At 42.3% G+C, this 23,739-nt stretch overlaps 1 protein-coding gene across 11 annotated transcripts in view; it reads left to right on the top strand.

Annotated features, from left to right (window-relative positions):
* Window positions 1-23,739, top strand: part of baz2ba (bromodomain adjacent to zinc finger domain, 2Ba) — a 295,269-nt gene that overhangs the window by 247,508 nt on the left and 24,022 nt on the right. For all 11 annotated transcript variants that reach the window (XM_067987408.1, XM_067987414.1, XM_067987411.1 and 8 more), the window contains 2 exons: window positions 5,523-6,202; window positions 23,416-23,677. In XM_067987408.1, the coding sequence (XP_067843509.1) occupies window positions 5,523-6,202; window positions 23,416-23,677 (942 nt within the window). The remainder of the gene's footprint in view (window positions 1-5,522; window positions 6,203-23,415; window positions 23,678-23,739) is intronic.

The raw sequence follows: 23,739 nt of genomic DNA on the forward strand, positions 1-23,739 counted from the left end.
GTTAAACATATTTTAAAGCACATTTCTTGATAAACCATTTTGACCTTAAGGACTATTTCATTTGAAAACCTGTCCATTTTGATTCTTTGACCTGAATTTAGAACAAAAAACTCAGCAAATTTGTTTAACAATCTTGAATTATTGAGTTATGACTGTACTAGGAAATAAAGTACATTTATAGCATCAAAATGAGGTAGTTGGCACACTACATTTTAAACCATTTATACAGTAATGCTTGTTGAAGCATGCCAATGCTGATGCTATTTTTTTTTAAAAAGTAATTTTGATTTTATTGAACTGTTTAATATCTTGCACACAAAAAGCTTATCAAACTTTTTTCTGTTTTCTTTTTAAAAGAAAAAAGCAAGATTTGTATAGTGCCTTATCACATTTTTTGAACTATCTCCAAGTATTTCACATACAATTAATTATTTTCAAATGCAGTGACTGTTCTTATGTAAGCACATGCAGCAGCCATATCACACAGAGCAAGATCCTACAAACAACACAATGAAATTAATAACTAGTTAGCCTGGTTCTAGTGGTGTTGGTTGAGGGAGAAATGTAGGCCAAGAGACCAGGAAAATGTGTTCTCTTGTTAACATCCATCTGGTTCACTGGGGACAGGCATATAGGGCACTGATTTAGAATCTCATCTGAAGGATGGCACCTCCAGCATTACTACATTTTACATGCTGAAGTCCAGGAGCAAGACTTAAACCCACGATCTTCCAACTCCAAGATTTTATACCCTGAGCATTAGTGTCATTTCAGTGTCATTAAACTTTTTAAAAATTGGACAAATCTGAAATAGCAATTCTCTTTCAAAATCCTAATTGCTTTTCATTCATTCAGTAAGCACATAAAATAGGAATTGCCATTATCTTATTTCTGGGTAATGAGGAGTGGATGAGAAGAGCTTAGGAATTCTTTTTACTTGAGAGAATTTGTGTCCTTATTCTTTAGTCAGATGATCTTCCCCATTTCGTTGTATATGAGGCCTTTTTCTGAATCGCACATTCAATGTCCTGTTGTCTGTAACAGTCTTGACTCTTGTCTACTTACAAAAGGAAACATTTGCTCTTCGATATTATTCTGTATTATAAAATAGTCTTTAATATACATTTTTCTTTGTAGACATTGGCCTCCATTTTAGCACCCGCTATCGGGTGCGTTCCTGGCGGGGGGCTCCGAAAATCGGGGAATCCCGGAGCGGGTCGGGAGCCCGGCTCCAACCCGCCCACTTCTGGGTTCCCCACGGACGCGCCGACGTGCACGCGCAGCCCCCGCATGTGGGACTCCCGCAGACAATTAAAGCCGGCGGGGTGCCACTTGAGAGTATTTACCTTGCTATTTCAGGTCATTAACAGACCTGATTAAGGGAATATGTCAGGAGGGGTGGGATTTTAGAAACAACTGGGACTGTTTCCCATACTGGGGGAAACACTCCCAGTTGAAATGGACGTGTTGCAGCTATCAGCCTGTGGCAGCTGCAAAGGTCCATTTGACAGGTGAGGGGGGGCGGGGGGCGGGGGGCGGGGGGGGAGGGAAGACCCTCACTCATTGCAGGAGGCAACTCTGTCACTTTGGACAAAATTTGGCCAATCAAATTCACCAACTTGCACACTTACCCTGGGGTCCAGAGACATGTACCTACCTTGCGGACCCCCTCAGATGTACATCTTGCGGATGGGGGCCGCCGTAGCTGCAGTCATGACCTCCTCGGAGGGCGAACAGCCTCACCGGCCAAGCCGTCCACCTCTGACACGTGGAGCTCCACAACACAGTGCTGTGACACATCCACCTGCACAGCAGGAGGGAAGGCAACCACAGAGAGAGATGCTTCGCAGGGGGCACTACCCTCGCCACAGGGTCCACAGACCGAGGCTCAGCTTCCTGGACCTCGCTGAGCAGCAGTGCACACGGAGGCTCAGAGTCACTCGACATGTAGTCATGGACATCTGCAGCCTCCTTCATGCCGAGCTGCTCCCAGCTGGCCCGAGCACCATCTTCTTACCTGTCGCTGTCAAAGTCACCACTGCCCTCAACAACTTCTCCTCCGCATCCTTCCAGGGTGCCACCGGGGACATCGCCGACATCTCTTGGTTATCTGCACAAAAGAACCCTGCAAATACACTTACACCCACTTTGCAGTGACACAATGGGTGGCATCAGGTGTGGGTCTTCATTGTGATCCTCAGGAATGGGCATTATTGCACAAACCAGACAAGATTCGCAAAGATATGGCAGTAATGGTGCCAATATAATATGTGATGTGAGTTGGTCAGAAATTAAATATAAGTAACAACCATGACAAACCCTCAAACACCATTGTGCATCCGCTTCATGCTCACAATACTTTTGCCTTACGCTTCCCACTGCACATATGTGATGCATGCCCTGTGGCTGCAGCACAGGTGGTGGCAGGTTGAGTGAGGCTGGCCGTGAAAGAGATGCACGAGAGGGTGAGTATGAGATAGAGCCATGAGATTGTATGAGGATTGGGTTGAGTGGCAGTGGCGGGATGAGTACTGGCGAGGTGAGTAAGTGCAGGTAAGATGAGGATGAGGTTTGAGTGGGTGTGAGGGGTGATGTGACAGAGTAGTGTTGGCAGTGCAGAAGGAGATGTGGGGTGGGGGCGGTGATGTGGCAGACGGAGTGTAGGGGAATGAGTAAGTGTACTCACTTTGGCTGACCTACTTAGGGCATTGCAGCGCCTCCTGCATTGTATGCAGGTGGGCGATATGTTGGTGGTGCAGGTGACCTCTGCCACCTCGAGCCAGGCCTTGCTGGTGGCAGAGGCAGGCCGCTTCCTCCCGCCCGCCGGGCGGAAGATCTCTGTCCTCCCACTCCTCCTCACCCCATCTAATGATACCTGGAGTGAGGCATCATTAAACTGGGAGCAGCCTTCCCCCTGGGCTGCTCCATGCTGTAATTTTTCCTATTTGTTGCAGCATCTGTCAGTGGAGGACTGCCCCTTTAAATAGAGCTCCTCCAGCTGACGGACCTTACTGCGCATGCGCAGTCCGCCCGACGCGCAGATCAGCAGCGGGGAACTCGGAAGACCGGGTAAGTGGATCCAATTAGGCTGAGATCGCGCGCGGGGCAGACTGATTTCACCGGGCACGTTACCCACGCGCCCAATAACCCCCCCCCCACCGCGAACCCGCAGCCCTGGCAATATCGAGCCCATTAAGTTTGTTACAAGTTTGCTAGGCTTTTACATTTCAAAAAGTTACTAGTGCAGTCTTTTCAGCTGATGTGGCTTATTTTTGTGTTTTTTTACTGGCCTACTGAGACTTACTTTGTGTGGGTCAATTCTAGTTGGTTTATCCTCAGCCTTTGATCATTGTACGGTCTTGGTTTCGGTATCTGTGTTGATTGTCATGGATTCTTCCGATTAGAAACAAAACAGATCTCTGATACATCAGAAATCAACACTCGTGATAGTATAGTAGAAGTGAGCTTTACACTGGCACTGACTAACTCACCTTAACTCAGTGGGTTCTCTGAGAGATGATACAACTTAAAGGTATGCTCCTCCCTGTATCAGCAGGAAGAGGACACCATTTTTCAGCATTCTTTCATTTTTTGGTTACTTTAACTCTCATGTAAGAGACTCAAGGCACCAGCAGGGACTTTTCACATCCAAAATGTACAATGAATTACTTTGAATTGTAGTCACTGAGCTGTAGGTGAACACAATAGCCATTTTGTGTACAACAAGATGCCGCAGACAACAGTGAGATTAATGTCGAGTTCATTTTTTTTTGCATGATGAATGTTAGAGTCATAGAGTTATACAGCACGGATAGAGGCCCTTCGACCCATCGTGTCCGCGCCGGCCATCAGCCCTGTCTACTCTAATCCCATATTCCAGCATTTGGTCCGTAGCCTTGGGCATGAGAGCAGGAAAACCCCCTGCTCTTAAAATAATGTCCATGGATCTGAGACCTGAGCAACTGTATATAAATGTATTTGTTTTGATATGCATACATAACAGATGCTACACTTTGCCACACATGCACAGTTCTGTGTCATACTTCAAATAAAAGGGGGGATGTTTTAACTGCCTCCACCCGTCGGAAACGCAGCAGTAGAGGAGTTAAAATGGAGGTGGTAATTTTACAGGACGCTTCCACTTGGCCCCTGCCTAAATTAGGTGGGAGCCTCATTAATCTATGTAAATCAAGGTCTTATGACATACGTAGGAACCCAATTTTGATTGCCTACTGGGTGAGCGTCCACCATGGATGCTCTGCTCAGTTAAACCTGGTGGAACAGCAGAAGAGGCCCAAAAAGGTAGGTGCTAAAATGATTTTTCGTGGGGGTTGCACCAGAATAATGTGGGCCGCTGCCACTTGGGTCGCCCATCTTTTTCCCGGCCTGGTTAGCCTCCAGACAGCCCGATACTGCGCTGGCCCAGAGCCGGCAAGCTGCATCAGGTGGGCTGCTTACCACATATGTGTTAATCTTGCTCAGCCCTTGAAATGGACAGGGCCTCCTGCCGTTGCTATCGGGCAGCTTAAAATCCACCCCAAAGTAAATACATATTTAAAATGAAAGCAACCATTTCCTGCTGTTTGTAGAGAACCTTTCCCAGCAATAGGAAATATCTTCTAATTGATCTCAGGATGTTGCTTAGAGCAATTTGCTTCCAGTTGATCTCTGGGAGTGCTTAATTACTGCAATCAGACATTGTGGCTTATCTCACGTAATAAGAGGCACCTTAAATGAATCTGAACTTCAATACTCAAAGCTCCTGCCCAGCATTCCCCTCAATTCTGCTGCTTGGTGTTGTTCAGTGTTTTTAGTTTGGGGGGAGTAGAGCAAGGGAGAATTACAAATGCTTATCTTGGTTTCTTCTAGCTGTCTTCTCTAGTCAAATAACTAAAGTTGCGGTAAAGAACAAAGTTATACCTGAAGAGTAGGGGAAGATCACCTAAATTGGTGTGCAAATGTATGAATTTTGCTAAAAGGGTAGTTCTCCTTGGTGTTTCTTTACTAGACCTTGTTTTTGGGGAATTCAAGTCCATCAGAGAAGTCGTTATTGGCTTGATTCTGTTATATTGCTTAATCCAGTTGAGGTCCCTTTGACCACCTTATTGGCCATCTCCTGTAAGTGGTCATGTAGGTGCAGCAGGGTATGTGGCTCCAAGTGAAGACTTTGCCTAATTTTGGAGGATCCATAAAGTGAGCCAGAGAACTGTCCATGTCTGCGAGGTCCATAAAGTGATTGAGTCAGAGATGATTAAGTTTACTATGTCTGTTTACTGGTCGTGTGAACATTTTATGGGTGTGGCTGTTGGTTTACATCTTTATTTCACATTGTTTTATGTAAATGTTTCACAGTTTCTTTTCTTTAAAATGTAATTTGTGCATATTTTGTCCATTATAGACACAAGTTGAGCTTTAAAGGCTAGTGTTGTATACAATGACACTTAACACTTTTACTACATTAAATATTTAATGTAAAAATGTTAATATGTTGGATTTTAAGTAAAACTGGTTTATTATTTCAGGTTCTGAAGAGGTGACAAAAGAGAGAGAAAAACTAAAAAATGTTACCAGTTTGCAGATAAAGGAAGAGCCTCCTGAGATACCTGAAGAGAAATTAAACAGCTCTTGTTCAGCAACTAACTGTGATGATTTGTGCAAAAGTGATTCAAAAGAGAGATGTAGCACTAATCTGTTCTTGCAAAAGCCAGGTTCTTTTTCTAAACTGAGTAAGCTGTTAGAGGTAGCAAAAATGCCTCCTGAATCAGATTTTGTGACTCAGAAACAAAATGTGAACCAAGTAAATGCCACTCCAACATCATCTCCTAGTCATTGTATCTCTCAGAACTCCATCTCAACTTCCCAACTTACAATTCCATCTGGCAACTCAGAAAAGATGGACTCGTGTGCAAACCTCTTTAACCCACTGATAACTGGCACAGGGAAACTCTACAACTCTCCTTTACTCCAAAATGACCAGTTGCTGAAAGTACTTACAGAGAAAGGTGGACAGTGGTTCAGCCTCTTACCAAGAATGCCTTGTGATGAATCTTCCATCACCTGTAAAAACGTGCCTCCAACCTCCTCGCAACAAATGGCACAATCTCAATTTAATTCCCAATCTTCGTCCTCATCTCCACTTTTGTGTTCGGGATCCCTGCAGAATCCACTGGGACTTAATCCTTTTGCATTATCAGCACTACAGGTGTGTATTCTTTCTTTCTGTTTATGTAGCTAATATCTTACCTAGCTAGTTTAATTACAGAAAAATTAAACGGTTACAGATTTTTAAAATATCAAATCTAGGTACTTTCTGTTTTTCAGTTGCGAGGCTAGTTGTTCAGGAAATTGAAATAATTTGTTATTACTAAGACCAATTGGAAGGGATTGATTCACTTCTTGTGTGTCCCCAAGTACCATTTTTCATTTTCTGAATGAGATGATATGCATGTTTTGCCAATGTTCCTCTGAAAGATGTACTAGGAAGAGTTCATGTTTGTTTTTTGTTTGCCCACCTTGTGTCTCTGGGGAAGTAGCTCAACTCTGGTTACTGCTTTTCCCCTGATTTCTTGGCCATTACCTGGAGCTTACCATTTCGAGCATAGTAGAGGAGAACTTGCATTCTTCTAGTTCAGCAGTGCACCAACATGCTGCTTCACAAGGACAACAGGAAGGTCTTATTCTTAGTTCGCATTCAGTCAGAGCACAGATAGCATGAAATTTAAATTTCATGCTATTATGTTAGCATATCACAAGCTGCAGATCTGAAAAATTAAATCCTTTGATTTAAACCTAACTATGTACATACATTATTCCAAGAAAAATGCATCTTAAGCAGGAATAAAATGCCAGTTAAAGTTTGATACATTTAAAGAATACAGACAATTCTTTATTCAGCCTTCACTTATAAATGCCATTCGATGAGATAGGGGAGGAGGAAAATAGAGATAGTGGAACATCTTCTGACACTGACCCTTTATGAAATTCATGCCATTTTGCAGTCATTTTGATCAAGTATACTTTTTATTTCCTAATGTTGGCCACAATCAGATTTTTGTGGAATTTTCAATTTCCAAAGTTGTTGCCATTTTCTCAGCTGATATTTAGTTTTTCTACTTTGAGTAAAAGATACAGAGGCCTACCTTGGGCAGATCTAGTCTGATCAAATCGGCTTTGGATCCAGTTGATGCTGCCACTTGGTTTTGAAATATGCAGCAAATGTCATTGATTCTTCCCAATTGCTGTTACCCATTGTGAAGACCCACATAAGAACCAGATAACAGCATCTGTTTAGTTTCTCTCCCATCTCCCCTCATGCCCTTTTGAGCTCATCTCATCCATGAGACCCACTGCCTGATCCCTTGGCCTCATTCCCACTAAACTGCTGACCATCCTACTTCCCTACCTTCCTCATCTGCTGTTTGACATAGTACTTGAGACGATGCAATCATTTACAGTTTCCCCCTCCCCCTTCTGTACTTGCAAACTACTACCTCATGTCCACTCTCCCTTTCCTCTCAATTCCTTGAATGCGTTGTTGCCTCCCAAATCTGTCCCTGTCTTTTGCACAACTCCATGTTTGAAACATTCCGATCGGGTTTCTGCTCCATGCCATAGCACTGAAATGACCCTAACTCAAAGTCACGAAGAATATTCTCCCTGACTATGATCGTGGTGCATTATCCCTCCTTGTCCTCTCTGCAGGCTTTGACACGGTTGACTACACCAGTACACCCGCTAAAGAAATTGCTGACTATCCACAGGTGCGGCTACGGTGACACCGTTTTAGCCAGATGCGCTAATTTCAGTAGAAAATGCCTTATATATGTTCTCTCAATACTGATAAATGTACTTCATGTATATTTACTTAACTAAGATCTACCTCCATTTAATAACCAAGGAAGTGAAGCACTCACAACAATCAAAAAACACTTACACATTCTGCTCTTTGTCTTACCATTTTACCAACAAATATACAAAAAGGTTAAAGTACACATGCATACGCTGAGTGAATGAGTATTGAGATCACATGCTCAACGACGATGTCTATTGCTCATCTTTTATGTACTAATCAGAAATGCAACTAGCCATATATGGATTCCCAATTATGACTAGTGCCTAATGTTTTGGATAACACTGGACTACACCATCCTTCTCCAATGCCTTTCCTCCATTGTCCAGCTCAATGGGACTATATTTGCCTGGTTCCACTCTTACCTATCCAATCGTAGCCAGCAATGGCTTCTTTTCCTGCCCGCCCCCCCGATCATTCCCCCCACCGAGTCCCCCAAGGATCTACCTTTGGCCCTGTCCTCTTCCTCATCCACGTACTGCCCCTTGGTGATATCATCAGGTCTGCTTCCATATGTATGCTGATAATACCCTCTCCACTGCCTCTCAACCTCTCCGTTGTCTGTGTTGTCAGACTGTTTCTCTGACATCCAGCCTTGGATGAGTCACACTTTCCTCCAGCTAAACAAAGGTAACACCAACAAATTCGCCTTTGGTTCCTGCCACAAACTCTGTACCCTCACCACCGATTCCATTCTCCTCCCCAGCCACTGCCTCAAGCTGAACCTATTTGACCCTGAGCTGAGATTCCAACCTCCCCCTCCCGTGTACTCTCTGCCACAAAGACCGTCTACCTCCATCTTTGTAACATCGCCTGCCTCAGCCCATCTACTGCTGATGCCCTCAATCATGCCTTTGTTACCATCAGGTTCGACTTTTCCGATCTTTTCATGCTTAGCCTTCCATCCTCCACCCTCCATAAACTTTGGCTCATACAAAACTCTACTGCCCACATCCTATCTCCCACCAAGTCCTACTCACCCATTACCCCTGTCCTCGCTGACCTACGTTGGCTCCTGGGCCCTCAGCATCTCAAATTTAAAATTCCCATCCTTGTGTTTAAATGCCTGCATGGCCTCGCCCGTCCTTACCTCCGTAATCCTACAATCCTCTCTTCTTTCCCACCCATCTCTTTTCTCCCCCCGCCCACCCGAACTCTCTGTTCCTTCTTTCGTGCAACCTTACCCCGCACTCAGCCTAGGCTCCGTGCTCTGGAATTATCTCCCTAAACTCCTCTGCTTCTTCTCCCTCTCTTCCTTTAAGATCCTTAAAACCAACCTCTTTGATCAAGCTTTTGGTCGCCCCTTCTAATATCTACTTCTTTGGCTCAGTGTATATTTTTTCCTTACATTTCTGTGAAGCAGCTTGGGTCATTTGTTCTACATTGAAGGTGCTATATAAATGCAAGTCATTGTTGTTGTCAACTTCTTTCAGATAAAGCTCCAAACATAATATGTACATATAAGTCAGTTTATAAAGAACATTTATACACTGACTATAAAGAACAATAATACTCGTTGGCAACAGCATCCGTCCATATCGTGTCCTTCCCCCTTCCTCTTTCTCTCTCTCTCTCTCTCTCTCCTCACCTTTCTGGTTTTACCTTATATATGTCTAACTTTCTCAACATGTGGGATCCATAATTCAACCTTCTTACAGCCCAGTTCCACAGGATTGTTAAAATCTCTCCTCTATCTCAGTCTCTGATGGCCTGTCATTACATAGTATTTCAGCTACACACATAGTTGTGTCAAACAAATTTAACAACAAAACATTGAAGAAAGATATATACAATACCAAAATTATAGCCAGTTCCTGGTGATTGCTTGGCAATTACACTGTGACCTCAACATTTTTGAATGTAATGTATTTCTCCATTTATTAGCTCTGTCTCTTTCTCCACCCCCCCCCCCCCCCCCCCCGCCCAAATAACTTCTGAGGTTGCACTGATATGATAACTGAGTTACAGGAGTAAACAGTACATCATCATCTTAGGGGATAGAGGGATGCACGGTCAGACAATCCCAATCATTGCAATTCCCCTTAAGCAACAAAGCTGATCCAAGTACAACTAAAGTCTTATCGGATGACCCCCAACTTTACAACATCCTATCACAGGCTCAGTGTAGACATTGTATTGTCCTGTTCTTCTTCAGATTCAGCTATTGAAGATTTTGTCTCACCCCCATCTACTGGTAGTATGTCTGTTAACTGAGCATTGGACGGTGATACAGAAGATGATGATGTCGATGTGAATGAAGATAAGAATTGTTCCCCATCCAGAGTAACCTCAGGATTTTCTGGTACCTCTTTGTCGGGTCCTCCATGAACTAACCCCCATGCCCAGTATAGAAGCATGTCTCACACATAGCGAATACCAGGAACTTTGCATCGCGGGATCTTTAGAACCTTATAATTTGTGTCTAATAATTTCCCAAGTGTCCTATGTGGACCCTTTGTAGATGGGGGCTGGTTTAGCTATGTTACCTTGCACTCTACCATCAGTCTAGCATGGGTCCTTACTTTCAACAAGTTCATAGAATCATAGAATTGTTACAGCGCAGAAGGAAGCCATTTGGCCCATTGAGCCTGTGCCAGCTTTCTGCAAGAGCAATCCAGCTAGTCCCACTCCCGCCACCCTGTCCCTGTAGCCCTGCAATTTTTTTCCTTCAAGTATTTATCCAATTCCCTTTTGAAAGCCACGATTGAATCCGCCTCCACCACCCTTTCAGGCAGTGCATTCCAGATCATAACCACTCGCTGCGTAAAAAAGTTTTCCCTCCATTCGCCTATGGTTCTTCTGTCAATCACCTCAAATCTGTGTCCTCTGGTTCTCGACACCTCTACCAATGGGAACAGCTTCTCTCTATCTACTCTGTCTAGACCCCTTATGACTTTGAACACCTTTTTCAAATCTCTTCGCAGCCTTCTCCAGACTATCCACGTAACTGAAGTCCCTCATCCCTGGAACCATTCTAGTAAATCTTTTCTGCACCCTCTCTAAGGCCTTCACTGCCTTCCTAAAGTGCGGTGCCCAGAATTGGACACAATACTCCAGTTGTGGCCAAACCAGTGTTTTATAAAGGTTCATCATAACTTCCTTGCTTTTGTACTGGCCTGCTCCTGTTCCTATGTTCCTATGTACTCTATGCCTCTGTTTGTTTACAAAGCCCATGATCTCGTATGCTTTTTTAACCGTTTTCTCAACCTGTCCTGCCACCTTCAAAGATTTGTGCACATATACCCCCAGGTCTTTCTGTTCCTGCACCCCTTTAGAATTGTACCTGTTAGTTTATATTGCCTCTCCTTGTTCTTCCTACCAAAATGTATCACTTCGCACTTTTCTGCATTAAATTTCATCTGCCACGTGTCCGCCTATTCCACCAGCCTGTCTTTATCCTTGTGAAGTCTATCACTATCCTCCTCACTGTTCATTACATTTCAAAGTTTTGTGTCATCTGCAAATTTTGAAATTGTGCCCTGTACACCCAAGTCCAAGTCATTAATATATATCAAAAAAAGCAGTGGTCCTAGTACCGACCCCTGGGGAACACCACTGTACACCTCCTTCCAGTCCGAACAACAATCGTGCACCACCAATCTCTGTTTCCTGTCACTTAGCCAATTTCGTATCCATGCTGCCACTGTCCCTTTTATTCCATGGGCTTCAACTTTGCTGGTATTGAAGTCAACTGGCTGTCTTTTGTTATGACGCTTCCTTTGAATGGCATGTGCTATTGTCAAGTGATCTTTTATTATTTGATATGTATCTTCAACACCGACTTCATGTGGACCTCGTAGCAGCCATCAGATTCTCAAGCAGGTCAACAGGTATTACTAATTACCTTTCAAAGCGAATAGTGCTGGTGGTTAACGCTTGTGCTGAAAAGAGGTGCAGTTCTAATAGCAAAAGCCGGTGAAGTCATTTGGCTACATAGGCCTTCATGGTAGTATTGATCAGTTTGCTCTCTGGTTTAACTGAGGTTGATGTCATGGTGTATAATACCCAGTGCCTCTGTTGTCTCTTTGAACACTGCACTTATAAATGGTATACGTGGGTCAGATACCAGGGTCATAGGAACCCTGAAATGTGGAAAAATTTCCTGCATCACCTTTGCAGCAGCTACCGGACTTGTCATGCATCTAATGGGGAATATCTATGCATTGGAGAAGAAGTCAACAAGTATCAATCAGCAATTACCATTCTTGAATAAGGAAAGTGGCCCAAGAAAGTCCACTACCAGGTGCTTCCATGGAGCTATGGCTTTATAGCAACATGTTGCAGCTTGCAACTGAGCATAATGTTTATGTACCTAGTGATATCTTTTCTCAAAGCCAGAGACCAAGCTTGTTGGCAGAATTGTAGCATTGTTTTTGTGATACCCAAGTGCCCACTCGTGGAACAGTCTCAGTTATGGTTTAATAGTTTCCTTCAGATTTGTATTTGGCCTGTTCGGCTCAGCATGGTAATATACATTGTCTTCTTATAATGCCAGAATAGTGTTTTCCCCTTTTACCTGCTGACCTGCCTCTCTGCCTGGTCTGATTACCAGATCCTCCTTATGTAATTTTTTTAAAGCTGTTCCTTACTTGGATTGGTTGTATAGGGGGAAGTTTTCACCTTCACCGCCAGAGTGGTTTACCTCCCATTGTAGAACCTGCTCAATTTTCATCCCATTGCCCAGGCGGTGAAGGTGAAAATTATCCTCATTATGTCTTGACTAGGAAGAATTGCTGCCAGTGCTGCTCCCTCAGGTAGAACGTAAAGTTCCTCTTTTCTTTCCCCAACAGAATTTCTGCATAATGTATCAGTTACCATCTTATCCTTCCCAGCTCTGTGAATTGCAGAAAAGTAAAATTCTAGGAGTCCACGACAATGTCATCCGGGTACAACAACTGTAAATCAGATCAGCCAACAGATTATTATAAGATGCTGAAACATAGCAAGAGCATTGCACAGCTGAAATGGCAGTGTCTTAAACTGGAACAACCCTTAGCTGGAGCAAAATGTATTTTTGGACCTGCTGTCATGGTGCATAGCCATTTGCCATTATCCAGAAATCAGCTCCAGTATGCTAGTGCCCTTGACTTTTGACAAAGTCCAAATAGTCATTCACTTGAGGCATTGAGTATTTGTCTTTAACGATTACCTTACTTTGATAATATTTCTCAAAATATTCCCCTCTCTTGCATCCCAAATCTGCTATGCACTTTGTGTGCTTGTAATAGTCGTCAAATCAACAAACTCCAGTGCAATTTGGTATTTCATGATAAGCCTTCGATAAGGTACCGTGTAGTAGACTCATGACTCAGGTCACAGCATGTGGAGTTAGGGGACAAGTAGCAGAACGGATAACAAACTGACTACAAAACAGAAAACACAGAGTAGGGATTAAAAAGTAGTTACTTAGACTGGTGGAAAGTGGGGAATGGTGTTTCACAGGGATCGGTGCTGGGACCATTGTTGTTCGCTATTTACATAAATGATTTGGATTCTGGAATCGGAAGTACAAAATCAAAATTTGTGGTTGACACCAAATTGGGGGCTTTAGTTAATACTGAGGAAGCATGCGACAAAATACAAGAAGATGTTAACAAACTTGTGGAATAGATATGTAAATGACAAATGAATTTCAATATAGATAGGTGTGAGGTGGTGCATTTTGGTAGGAGGAATAAGGAGGCCATCTACGCCTTGGAAAATAAGAGTCTATACGGGGTAGAGTGTTAATTTTATCCATGTCATTTATATCAATTAGTGTTAATTGTATTCAGGTACTGTGTATCAATTGGGGCTCTCTTGTATCATTTATAAGAGATCTTATCTAGGGTGTGGTGGGTGTAATGTGGAGCTCTGAATAAAGGCTTGGAAGCATCTGAAGACCAGTCTCTAGCATTCTATCCTTCACCACCTGGCTATCCAGCTTATAACATAGACGCGCAAAGGGATCTCGGGGTAAGATTCACAAATCATTAAAAGTAGTAACGCAGGTTAACAAAGCCATAAAAAGTGCAAACAAAGCACTGGGGTTCATTTCTAGAAGAATAGAATTCAAAAGCAGGGAAGTTATGTTAAACTTATATAGAGCCTTGGTTAAATTAGCTTGTGTGCAAACTCCTAGTGCTCCGGTCGCTGGCCAGCTAGCTGCTTTGGACCTGCTGACGTCATTGGGCGTAGTATAGGCCTCAGGCCCCCAGTGCATTATCGGCCATATTGCCATCTGTTCAAGCCCTCAGTACAGTGGCTGAATGCACACTTAATGTGCGTTTACACTATTTATCACAGCATTAGAGTATAAAGACTTGAATAGAGAAGTAGTCCAAACAGAATCCTTTCGAGTTGAAGGATAGCAAGGGATTGGTTACACGAGTAGGATTATATTAAAGATTGCCAAATAGCAGAAAAGAAATTGAGGATAAAATTTGTAGTCAAATTAAAGAGGCACATATTAATAACAGAGCTATCATTGTAGGATATTTTAATTATTATAACATGACAGACAGGGATAGGAAAAATGTTTGTGGTGAGAAATGGGAGGATTTTTGCAGTGTGTTCAGGACTATTTTCTTACTAAATCTATTGGAACAAGGAAGGAGGCACTACTTGATCTGGTTCTGGGTAATGAGGCAGGGAAAGTAGGTGACCTAAAAATAGGGGAATATTCGGGAAGTAGTTACCATAATATAATTAGGTTTAATGTAAGAATGAAAAGGCAAATTATAGTGAGATAAAAAGGGACTTGTCCAGATTAAGTGCAAGGAAAAATTGGAAAATAGAACCGTAGATCAGCAATGGAAAATATTTAAACGGGAGAAGGAATGCACTGCCTGAAAGGGCGTTAGAAGCAGATTCAAGAGCAACTTTCAAAAGGGAATTGGATAAATACTTGAAGGGGAAAAATTTGCAGGGCTGTGGGGAAAGGTCAGGGGAATGGGACTGATAGGATATCTCTTCCAAAGAGCTGGCACAGGCACGATGGGCTGAATGGCCTCCTTCTATGCTGTATCATTCTATGACCACACTTGAATACTGTGCATAATTCTAGTCTCCATATTAGAAAAAGGATATAGAAGCACTGGAAAAAGTGCAAAAAAGATAATCAAGGATGATACTAGAACTGAGAGGATACAACTATCAGGAAAGACTGAATCAGGCTAGGTATCTTTACTCTAGAAAAGAGAAGACTGAGAGGTGACCTGGTAGAGGTCTTTAAAATTATGAAGGGGTTTGATACAGTAGACATAGAGAAGATGTTTCCACTTGTGGGGGAGTCCAAAACTAGGGGCTATAAATATAAGATAGTTACTAATTAATAAATCCAATAAGGAGTTCAGGAGAAACTTCTTTACTCATAGAGTGGTGAGAACGTGGAACTTGCTACCACATGGAACGGTTGAGGCGAAAGCATAGATGAATTTAAGGGGAAGCTAGATATGTACATGAGGGAAAAAGCATTAGGAGGATGTGTTGATAGGGTAGGATGAAGTAAGGTGGGAGGAGGCTCGTGTGGAGCATTAGCACACCGGCATAGGCCTGTTTCTGTGCTGTAAAATTCTATGTAAGCCATCTCAGAATTGTTAGTATTTATGTGCGAGTCTGCAGGAAGTAATGACAAGTTTCTGAACTCTGCCAGAGATTTGGAGAATTTCTCCGATGTTCTAATTTCCCATTGGTAAACAGTGAACTGCTGGTGAGGCTCCCCAGGTGTTACTCTTACCCACCCTTTCCTTATTTGTTGACATCTGATTCAGCCAGTCAATTGGAGACTGTGCTCCATTGTTATTAAACATAGTGGGTTTCTTATACTTTCCTATACTAATATTTGACAAAGTAATGACTGTCACAATGACAATTGTTTCTATCAGTGCTTGATACTGGCAAGTGTTTCTACATCAAATTGAACCTGTCTGCTGGCAAGGATTTTCCCAATGGGATACTTATCATAGAGCTCCCACTAATTCCTGTCAGTGATTTAATTCCCCCTTCTAGACCTCCTAGATCCTGCTGTTGCCACGGGTTTATATACTCTGCCTTGGGTGTGGGGTATGATTAGTGGACCAAACCAGCTACTCTTTGGTATAATTTGCAACCCCTTCCTGATATACTGCAAAATGAACAGAGATGAATTATCCAAAGTTAACTTTATTGTAAGATTAAACAATTTTAAAAAAATCTTTCAGCTCCAGCTGTGTGAAGTGGCAAGTAAAGCCATTTCCACAGTGACAGCTGAAATTTAATACAACAACTAAGATTCAGAAGAACCTGTCAATGGGGAAGATTCAAAACTGCTAATCAATATAGTGCATTTATATGTCGTCCTCCCCATACCAGATGTATCAATATTTTGTACATCCCATATCTTAAATGTTACAATGTCTGATTAAGCAACTGTCACTTTTCAACCTGAATGGCTTAATGTTTTATTTGAACACTAGTCTTCTGTTTTATAAAGTAGGGTTTACAAACTTGCAAAACCGTCACGCTGAAGAGATTCAGCAGTTTGAACATAGAGAGAAATCTAAAATTGGCTTTCACATAACTAAATAAACTGATGAGAAGATGATTTTCTACCTGTTTGATTGTGAGTCTAAAAGTTACTTGGCCAGATCCACATTGACAGTAAAATGCTGCTGGGCGCTCTATCTCTTCCTACTGACAATATATTTTTGTTTGAGCACCAATCATAAAGACCCATGCAAACCATGGTTAACAGCATCTTCAGCTTCTTCAAGACGAAGCCCAAACATGTTTGTGGGCAGAACAGTAATACATACATAACATGCAAATATCTTGTATATGTGTACATGATAGGACATTTTGTCTATCTAGTGAATCTGAGGCTCAGAATGAGGCTGCAAGTATGCAGTGGGGTGGGAAGGTCACTTGACAACTTGGGGCAAGATCTTAAAAGGAAAGCATCTAAAGTAATTTCCCCTGTGGGATGTGGAAAATACCTTATTTGAACTATGGTTGAATGTCAAAGACTAGGAAGATAGCACCTAAAAGGTAGGTAAATCTAATAATCATAGAATCATAGAATCATAGAAGTTACAACATGGAAACAGGCCCTTCGGCCCAACATGTCCATGTCGCCCAGTTTATACCACTAAGCTAGTCCCAATTGCCTGCACTTGGCCCATATCCCTCGATACCCATCTTCCCCATGTAACTGTCCAAATGCTTTTTAAAAGACAAAATTGTACCCGCCTCGACTACTGCCTCTGGCAGCTCGTTCCAGACACTCACCACCCTTTGAGTGAAAAAATTGCCCCTCTGGATCCTTTTGTATCTCTCCCCTCTCACCTTAAATCTGTGCCCCCTCGTTATAGACTCCCCTACCTTTGGGAAAAGATTTTGACTATCGACCTTATCTATGCCCCTCATTATTTTATAGACTTCTATAAGATCACCCCTTAACCTCCTACTCTCCAGGGAATAAAGTCCCAGTCTGTCTAACCTCTCCCTGTAAGTCAAACCATCAAGTCCCGGTAGCATCCTAGTAAATCTTTTCTGCACTCTTTCTAGTTTAATAATATCCTTTCTATAATAGGGTGACCAGAACTGTACACAGTACTCCAAGTGTGGCCTCACCAATGCCCTGTACAACTTCAACAAGACATCCCAACTCCTGCATTCAATGTTCTGACCAATGAAACCAAGCATGCTGAATGCCTTCTTCACCACCCTATCCACCTGTGACTCCACTTTCAAGGAGCTATGAATCTGTACTCCTAGATCTCTTTGTTCTATAACTCTCCCCAACGCCCTACCATTAACGGAGTAGGTCCTGGCCCGATTCGATCTACCAAAATGCATCACCTCACATTTATCTAAATTAAACTCCATCTGCCATTCATCGGCCCACTGGCCCAATTTATCAAGATCCCGTTGCAATCCTAGATAACCTTCTTCACTGTCCACAATGCCACCAATCTTGGTGTCATCTGCAAACTTACAAGAATAATCTCTCATTCTTGTACTCTTCTCCTCACTTTTGTGGGTTAACGATTTGGCCTGGGGTTCAGATTGAAGTGTTTTTATGTAACATAAAGGAAGGGGACTGATCACAGAGGTGCAAAGTTGTTAAAGGGATAGAATCCCTTTTTTTTCCTACATATCATGTCTGGTTGTGGAGGCTCAGCTGTCTTTACCTTTGTTAGGTTTAAAAAGATTCCAAGGAAGGAAGATAAGCTATGAGGAAAGGTTTTTAAAAAATATCTTACAGCTTAGAGAGAAGACATTTCAATACTTGAATGGTCCACCCTTCAATTATTGAATGGCTTAGATGAATTAAATTCTGATTATTACTTTTAAATTAGGCAGGAATGTTGGATAGAGGTATTGGGAATAAATGAGTGAAAAGTAAATTTAGATCAAATACCAGGAGGAACTACTTCATGCAAAGGATGATAGATATCTGGAATAATCTGCCAGGCATGTGGTAGAAACACAATTTCTTTTGCTGTGTGCCTGGAGATACTTATTTCCCTGCAGAGAAAAAGGGGGCACAGACCTGGAACTTATGGGGTTTTTTGGTGGGGGGGGGGGGGGAGGGGGGCATGGGGAGTGTTTGTGCCTAGTACAGGTGCAAACATTGAAGAAGAATGGAAATGAGATGGACGTGACATCGCCTTGCCATTAGCCGCATTTTCTTGGGTCTACGCTTTGTGGATGTCCTAACTGAGCTTTGGATGCGCTCTTCCTTATTTGCATCCAATGAGGGGGAGTGGGGGCAGGAGGAGGAGGAAACTCAATCCGACAGTCTCTATCAAACTTCAGAACACAGTCTAGGCTGGAAGAGTTGGAATACTAGAGAAACAAGCTTCAGTGGGTTGAATGGCTAATACTTGTTTTTAACTTTTCGAATGTTGTAAAACTTAAGCAGATTGTTTCTCCTAAGTAGTTCAACTAGATTACTGACCTGTATATTAATGATATAGAAATCTATGTTGTATACATGCCAATCTGGAAACTAGCAAAAGCTGACCAACTGCTTCAAATCTGGCAGCTCGAAAAAAAACAGAAAATGTTGCGAACACTCAGCAGATCAGGCAGCTTCTGTGAAGAAAGGAAAAAAAGTTGAATCTGTGAAGAAAGGAAAAAAGCTAACATTTCAGGTATAATCCATCAGTCTGAAAAAGGGTTATTTCTGAAACATTAACTTTTTTTCTTTTTCCACAGATGCTGCCTAACCTGCTGAGTATTTTCAGCTGTTTTTGTTTCAGGTTTCCAGCATCTGCAGTATTTTGTTTTTGACAAAACGTCCCTGATTGTTTTGATATGACCCATGAAAACAGGTACCTGTAGTTACATGGGCTTTGTAACTTAAACTTTAGGTTTACTGAACATTCTTTCATTTGTATTGGAGGAATAAACTAAGTACATGAACGCTTGAAGAGGGAAATCCAAATGTTGAAGGCTTAAAATTATTTGGTGTCTTTCTAGGGGGATTTGTGGGTATGCTTACCTGGAAAATTAGGAATTTTTATGTTCATAATTTGAAGATTTTTAATCTTATATTTTAAAAAAAGGACTACTATTTCCCCAAAAGTTACCACGACAGTCATTCTTCCTCTACTGCCATTCACAGGCACTGTGCCCCATCTGTACCCAGTATACAGAGACACTGTACATCATCCAACTTCTTACCCTTTCACAGTGAAAACCTCTACTCCACCAACCCTGCCAGTTCACACTGGCACTCTTCACCATCTTCCCCCTTCAATTCAACCTGGCACTGTTCTTCCACCCCATCCTAGTTGAAGCTAACACTTGACTCCCTCTCCCCTCACTTCAACCAGGCACTCCAGCCCAGTTCAAGCTTGTACCTTTCTTCCACCAACCCTCCTTCAGTTCATACTGGCACTCTTTCCGCCTCTCTCCCTGAGTTAATGATGAAATTTTCTTCCTTCCCCACACCAAAGCACTATCTGCTACTCCCCTCTTCCATCCCAAAGCACTCTTATGCCCACTTTCCCCTCCCCTTCATTACCATATATTTCCCCCCATACCATCTTTGTTCTCTTACTAAGTCATCCTGCAAATGATTCTGTGTGCTGCATCCGATTCTCCTAAGAATTTCCACCTGCAGTATGCAGTAGCAGAAATCATTTCCATTAATAATAGGAAGCAGTACTGAAGGGCGAGGGACGTCTCGCATGCTGGTTTTTATCAGAGAACACTGACATGGGGACTGGACCCCCAAAACATTGAATGTCAGTTCGAAATGTTGATTGCCATCTGTGATGATCCAGGAAGTTACTAGAGTTAATTTTCTTGCAGATAATCTCTTCTCCTGTTCCTAGAATGATACAGCACAGAAGGAGGCCTTTCGGCCCATCATGCCTGTGCCAGCTCTTTGAAAGAGCTATCCAATTAGTCCCACTTCCCAGATCTTTTCCCATCGCCCTGCAGATTTTTCCCCTTCATGTATTTATTCAATTCCCTTTTGAAAGTTATTATTGAATCTGCTTCCACCACCCTTTCAGGCAGTGCATTCCGGATCATAACAACTCCCTACGTTTTAAAAAAAAGTGTTTCCTCATGTCGCCTCTGGCTCTTTTGCCGATCACCTTAAATCTGTGTCTTCTGGTTACTGATCCTTCTGCCACTGGAAACAGTTTCTCCTTATTTACTCTATCAAAACCCTTCATGATTTTGAACAATTTTATCAAATCTCCCCTTAATAATAAAGCCAAGGATCCCATATGCCTTTTTAACAGCCTTTTCAACTTGTTCTGCCACCTTCAAAGACTTGAGTACATATGCCCGCAGGTCTCTCTGTTACAGCACCCCCTTTAAAATTGTACCATTTGGTTTATATTGCCTCTCCTCATTCTTCCTACCAAAATTAATCACTTCCCACTTCTCTGCATTAAATTTCATCTGCTATGTGAGTGCCCATTTCACCAGTCTGTCTGTTATCCTTAATTCTGTTACTATCCTCCTCGCTGTTTAATACGTTTGAGTTTCATGTCATCTGCAAACTTTGAAATTATGCCCTCTATGCTCAAGTCAGGTCATTAATATATATCAAAAAGAGCAGTGGTCCCAGCACCGACCCTGGGGGACAGCACTACGCACTTCCCTCGAGTCTGGAAAAACAACCGTTCACCACTACTCTCTGGTTTCTGTCCCTTAGCCAATTTTGTATCCATGCAGCCATTGCCCCTTTAATCCCATGGGCTTAAATATTGCTAACCAGTCTATTGTGTGGTACTTTATCAAACGCCTTTTGTAAGTCCATATACACAACATCAACCCTCTCCGTTACTTCATCAAAGAACTCAATCAAGTTAATCAAACACTATATGCTTTTAACAAATCTGTGCTGGCTATCATTTATCAACCCATATTTTTCCAAGTGCCAATTAATTTTGACCCGGATTACTGTGTCTCAAAGTTTCCTCACCACCGATGTTAGGCTGACTGACCTGTAATTGCCGGATTTATCCCTCGCCCCTTTTTTGAACAGGGGTGTAACATTTGCAGTCCTCCGGCACCACTCCCATAGCTAAGGAGGATTGGAAGATTATGGCCAAAGCCTCCGCAATTTCCACCCTTGCTTCCCTCAGTAACTTAGGATGCATCCTATCCAGACCGAGTGACGTTTCTACTTTGAACGCTACCAACCTTTTAAGTACCTCTTTATTTTTATCCTATCCAATTTCTCTACTGCCTCCTTTACTGTGACATTGACAGCATCCTCTTCTTTAGTGAAGACTGATGCAAAGTATTCATTTAATACCTCAGCCATGCCCCCTGCTTCCACAAGAAGATGTCCTTTTTGGTCCCTAATCGGCCCCACCCTTCCTTTGACTATCCTTTTACTATCTGTATATTTATAAAAGACTTTTGGGTTCCCTTTTATGTTACCCACCAATCTATTCTCAAATGGATTGCCCCTCTTATTTCCTTTTTCAGTTCTCCCCTGTACTTTTTGTATTCAGCTTGGTTTTCGACTGAATTATGAACCTAACGTTTATCATAAGCCTCCTTTTTCTGTTTCATTTTAATCTCTATAACTTTAGTCATCCAGGGAGCTCTAGCTTTGGATGCCCTTCCTTTCCCCCTCATGGGAATGTGTTTAGTCTGTACTCGAACTATCTCTTCTTTGAAGTTCTTCCATTGCTCATTGACTGTTTTACCTGCCAATCTTTGATTCCAATCCACCTGGGCCAGAACCCTTCAACTCACTGAAATTAGCCCTCCTCCAGTTGAGTATTTTCACATTTGATTTATCCTTGTCCTTTTCCATAACTACTCTAAACCTATTATTGTGAGCAGTGTTTGCCAAATGCTCCCCCACTGAAATATGCTCCACCAGCCCCACTTCATTCCCCAGAACTAGATCCAGCACTGCTTCCTTCCTCGTTGGGCTGGAAACATATGGATCAAGTTCTTTTGTACACATTTCAGGAATTCCTCCCCCTCTTTGCCCTTTACGCTGTTGCTCTCCCAGTCTATATTAGGATAATTGAAGTCCCTCATTATCACTACTCTAAGGTTCTTGCATCTTTCTGCAATTTGCTTGCAAATTAGCACCTCTGTCTCCTTCCCATTATTTGGTAGCCTATAGCATACACGCAGTAGTGTAATAGCTCCTCTATTGTTCCTTAATTCTAACCAAATAGATTCTGTTTTTGACCCCTCAAGTACATCATCCCTTTCTAGTGCTGAAACGGTATCTTTGATCAATACTGCCACCCCCTCCTTTTTTTCCTTCCCCATCTTTCCTAAATACATTGTAGCCAGGAATTCTAAGTGACCATTCCTCCCCTTGTTTGAGGCAGGTCCCCATTATTGCCACTGTATCATAATCCCATGTGGCGACTTGAGGCTGCAACTCACCAACCGTATTTACCACACTCCATGCATTTACCCATCTTAGTCTGCCTCACATTTCCCCCATGTCTGATCCCTCCTTTTTCTACTCTTTATTCTAATGCTATTGTCTCTCCCAGTCCTCTGTGCACCTTGTATCTCCTCACTGATGCTTTATCCTGGTGCCCCTCCCCCTGCCAAATTAGTTTAAACTATTAAAGATAAAGAATTTGCTTAACCCTATTAGCATAAATGTTTATGGTTGTTGTTTTGTAAGAATACGTACTGCAATTGTTTTTATAAATTCACTCAATTTTCCTTCATTTGTCTGATGAGGTCAAGCACCTCCTATAGCTCAGTGACCTGCTTCTAGAGCCCTGTCAGTGACAGTCTTCAGCTTGCTTTTGGGATGCAGCAATATCCAGCCATCCATTTCCCTTCCAATGCTACTCCATGGGCTCGGCACTGCAACACCCTTGCACAGCATGCTTATCAACTTTTCATAAAGGATAATTAGTGATCAATTGTACATTTTATTAACCAGTTTCTAATAAAGCAGCCAAGATGCTTTTCCAACATAAGCTATTAGGGAAGATTTCTTTTGTGCTAGTTGTAGCAAAATGGTAAACATTTTCCCTCATGTATTCTAATTAATTTGCAAACTTGGATTCCTTGCTAAATTTTCCAATACAGTATTCGTCTGTGACAAATGCACGTAAAATCATTTTAATACTTTTTTGCAGATGAAACCAGGGTTACCTCTAATAGGACTTCCATTCTGTGGATGGCCAACTGGAGTACTCAATCCAAGTATTGCCTTTTCCTCACCCAGCCTTGGTGTAGGCTTTGGATTAACAGAAGGAAATGCTAATCCTTTCCTGTTACCGAGCATTCCTACAAATGAATCACCAGCACCACAAAATGAAAAACTGCAAAACAGTGCACCTTCTATAGTTGAAGTAGCAAAACCAGTGGATTACCCTAGTCCAAGACCCATTGCAGAAGGTAAGTGGAAAAAAACTCTTACTGAAGTTGTGCTATATTCAAACATGGAACAGTGATTCCAA

The sequence above is a fragment of the Heptranchias perlo genome, chromosome 7 (genome assembly GCF_035084215.1).
Source record: "Heptranchias perlo isolate sHepPer1 chromosome 7, sHepPer1.hap1, whole genome shotgun sequence".
NCBI lineage: Eukaryota > Metazoa > Chordata > Chondrichthyes > Hexanchiformes > Hexanchidae > Heptranchias > Heptranchias perlo.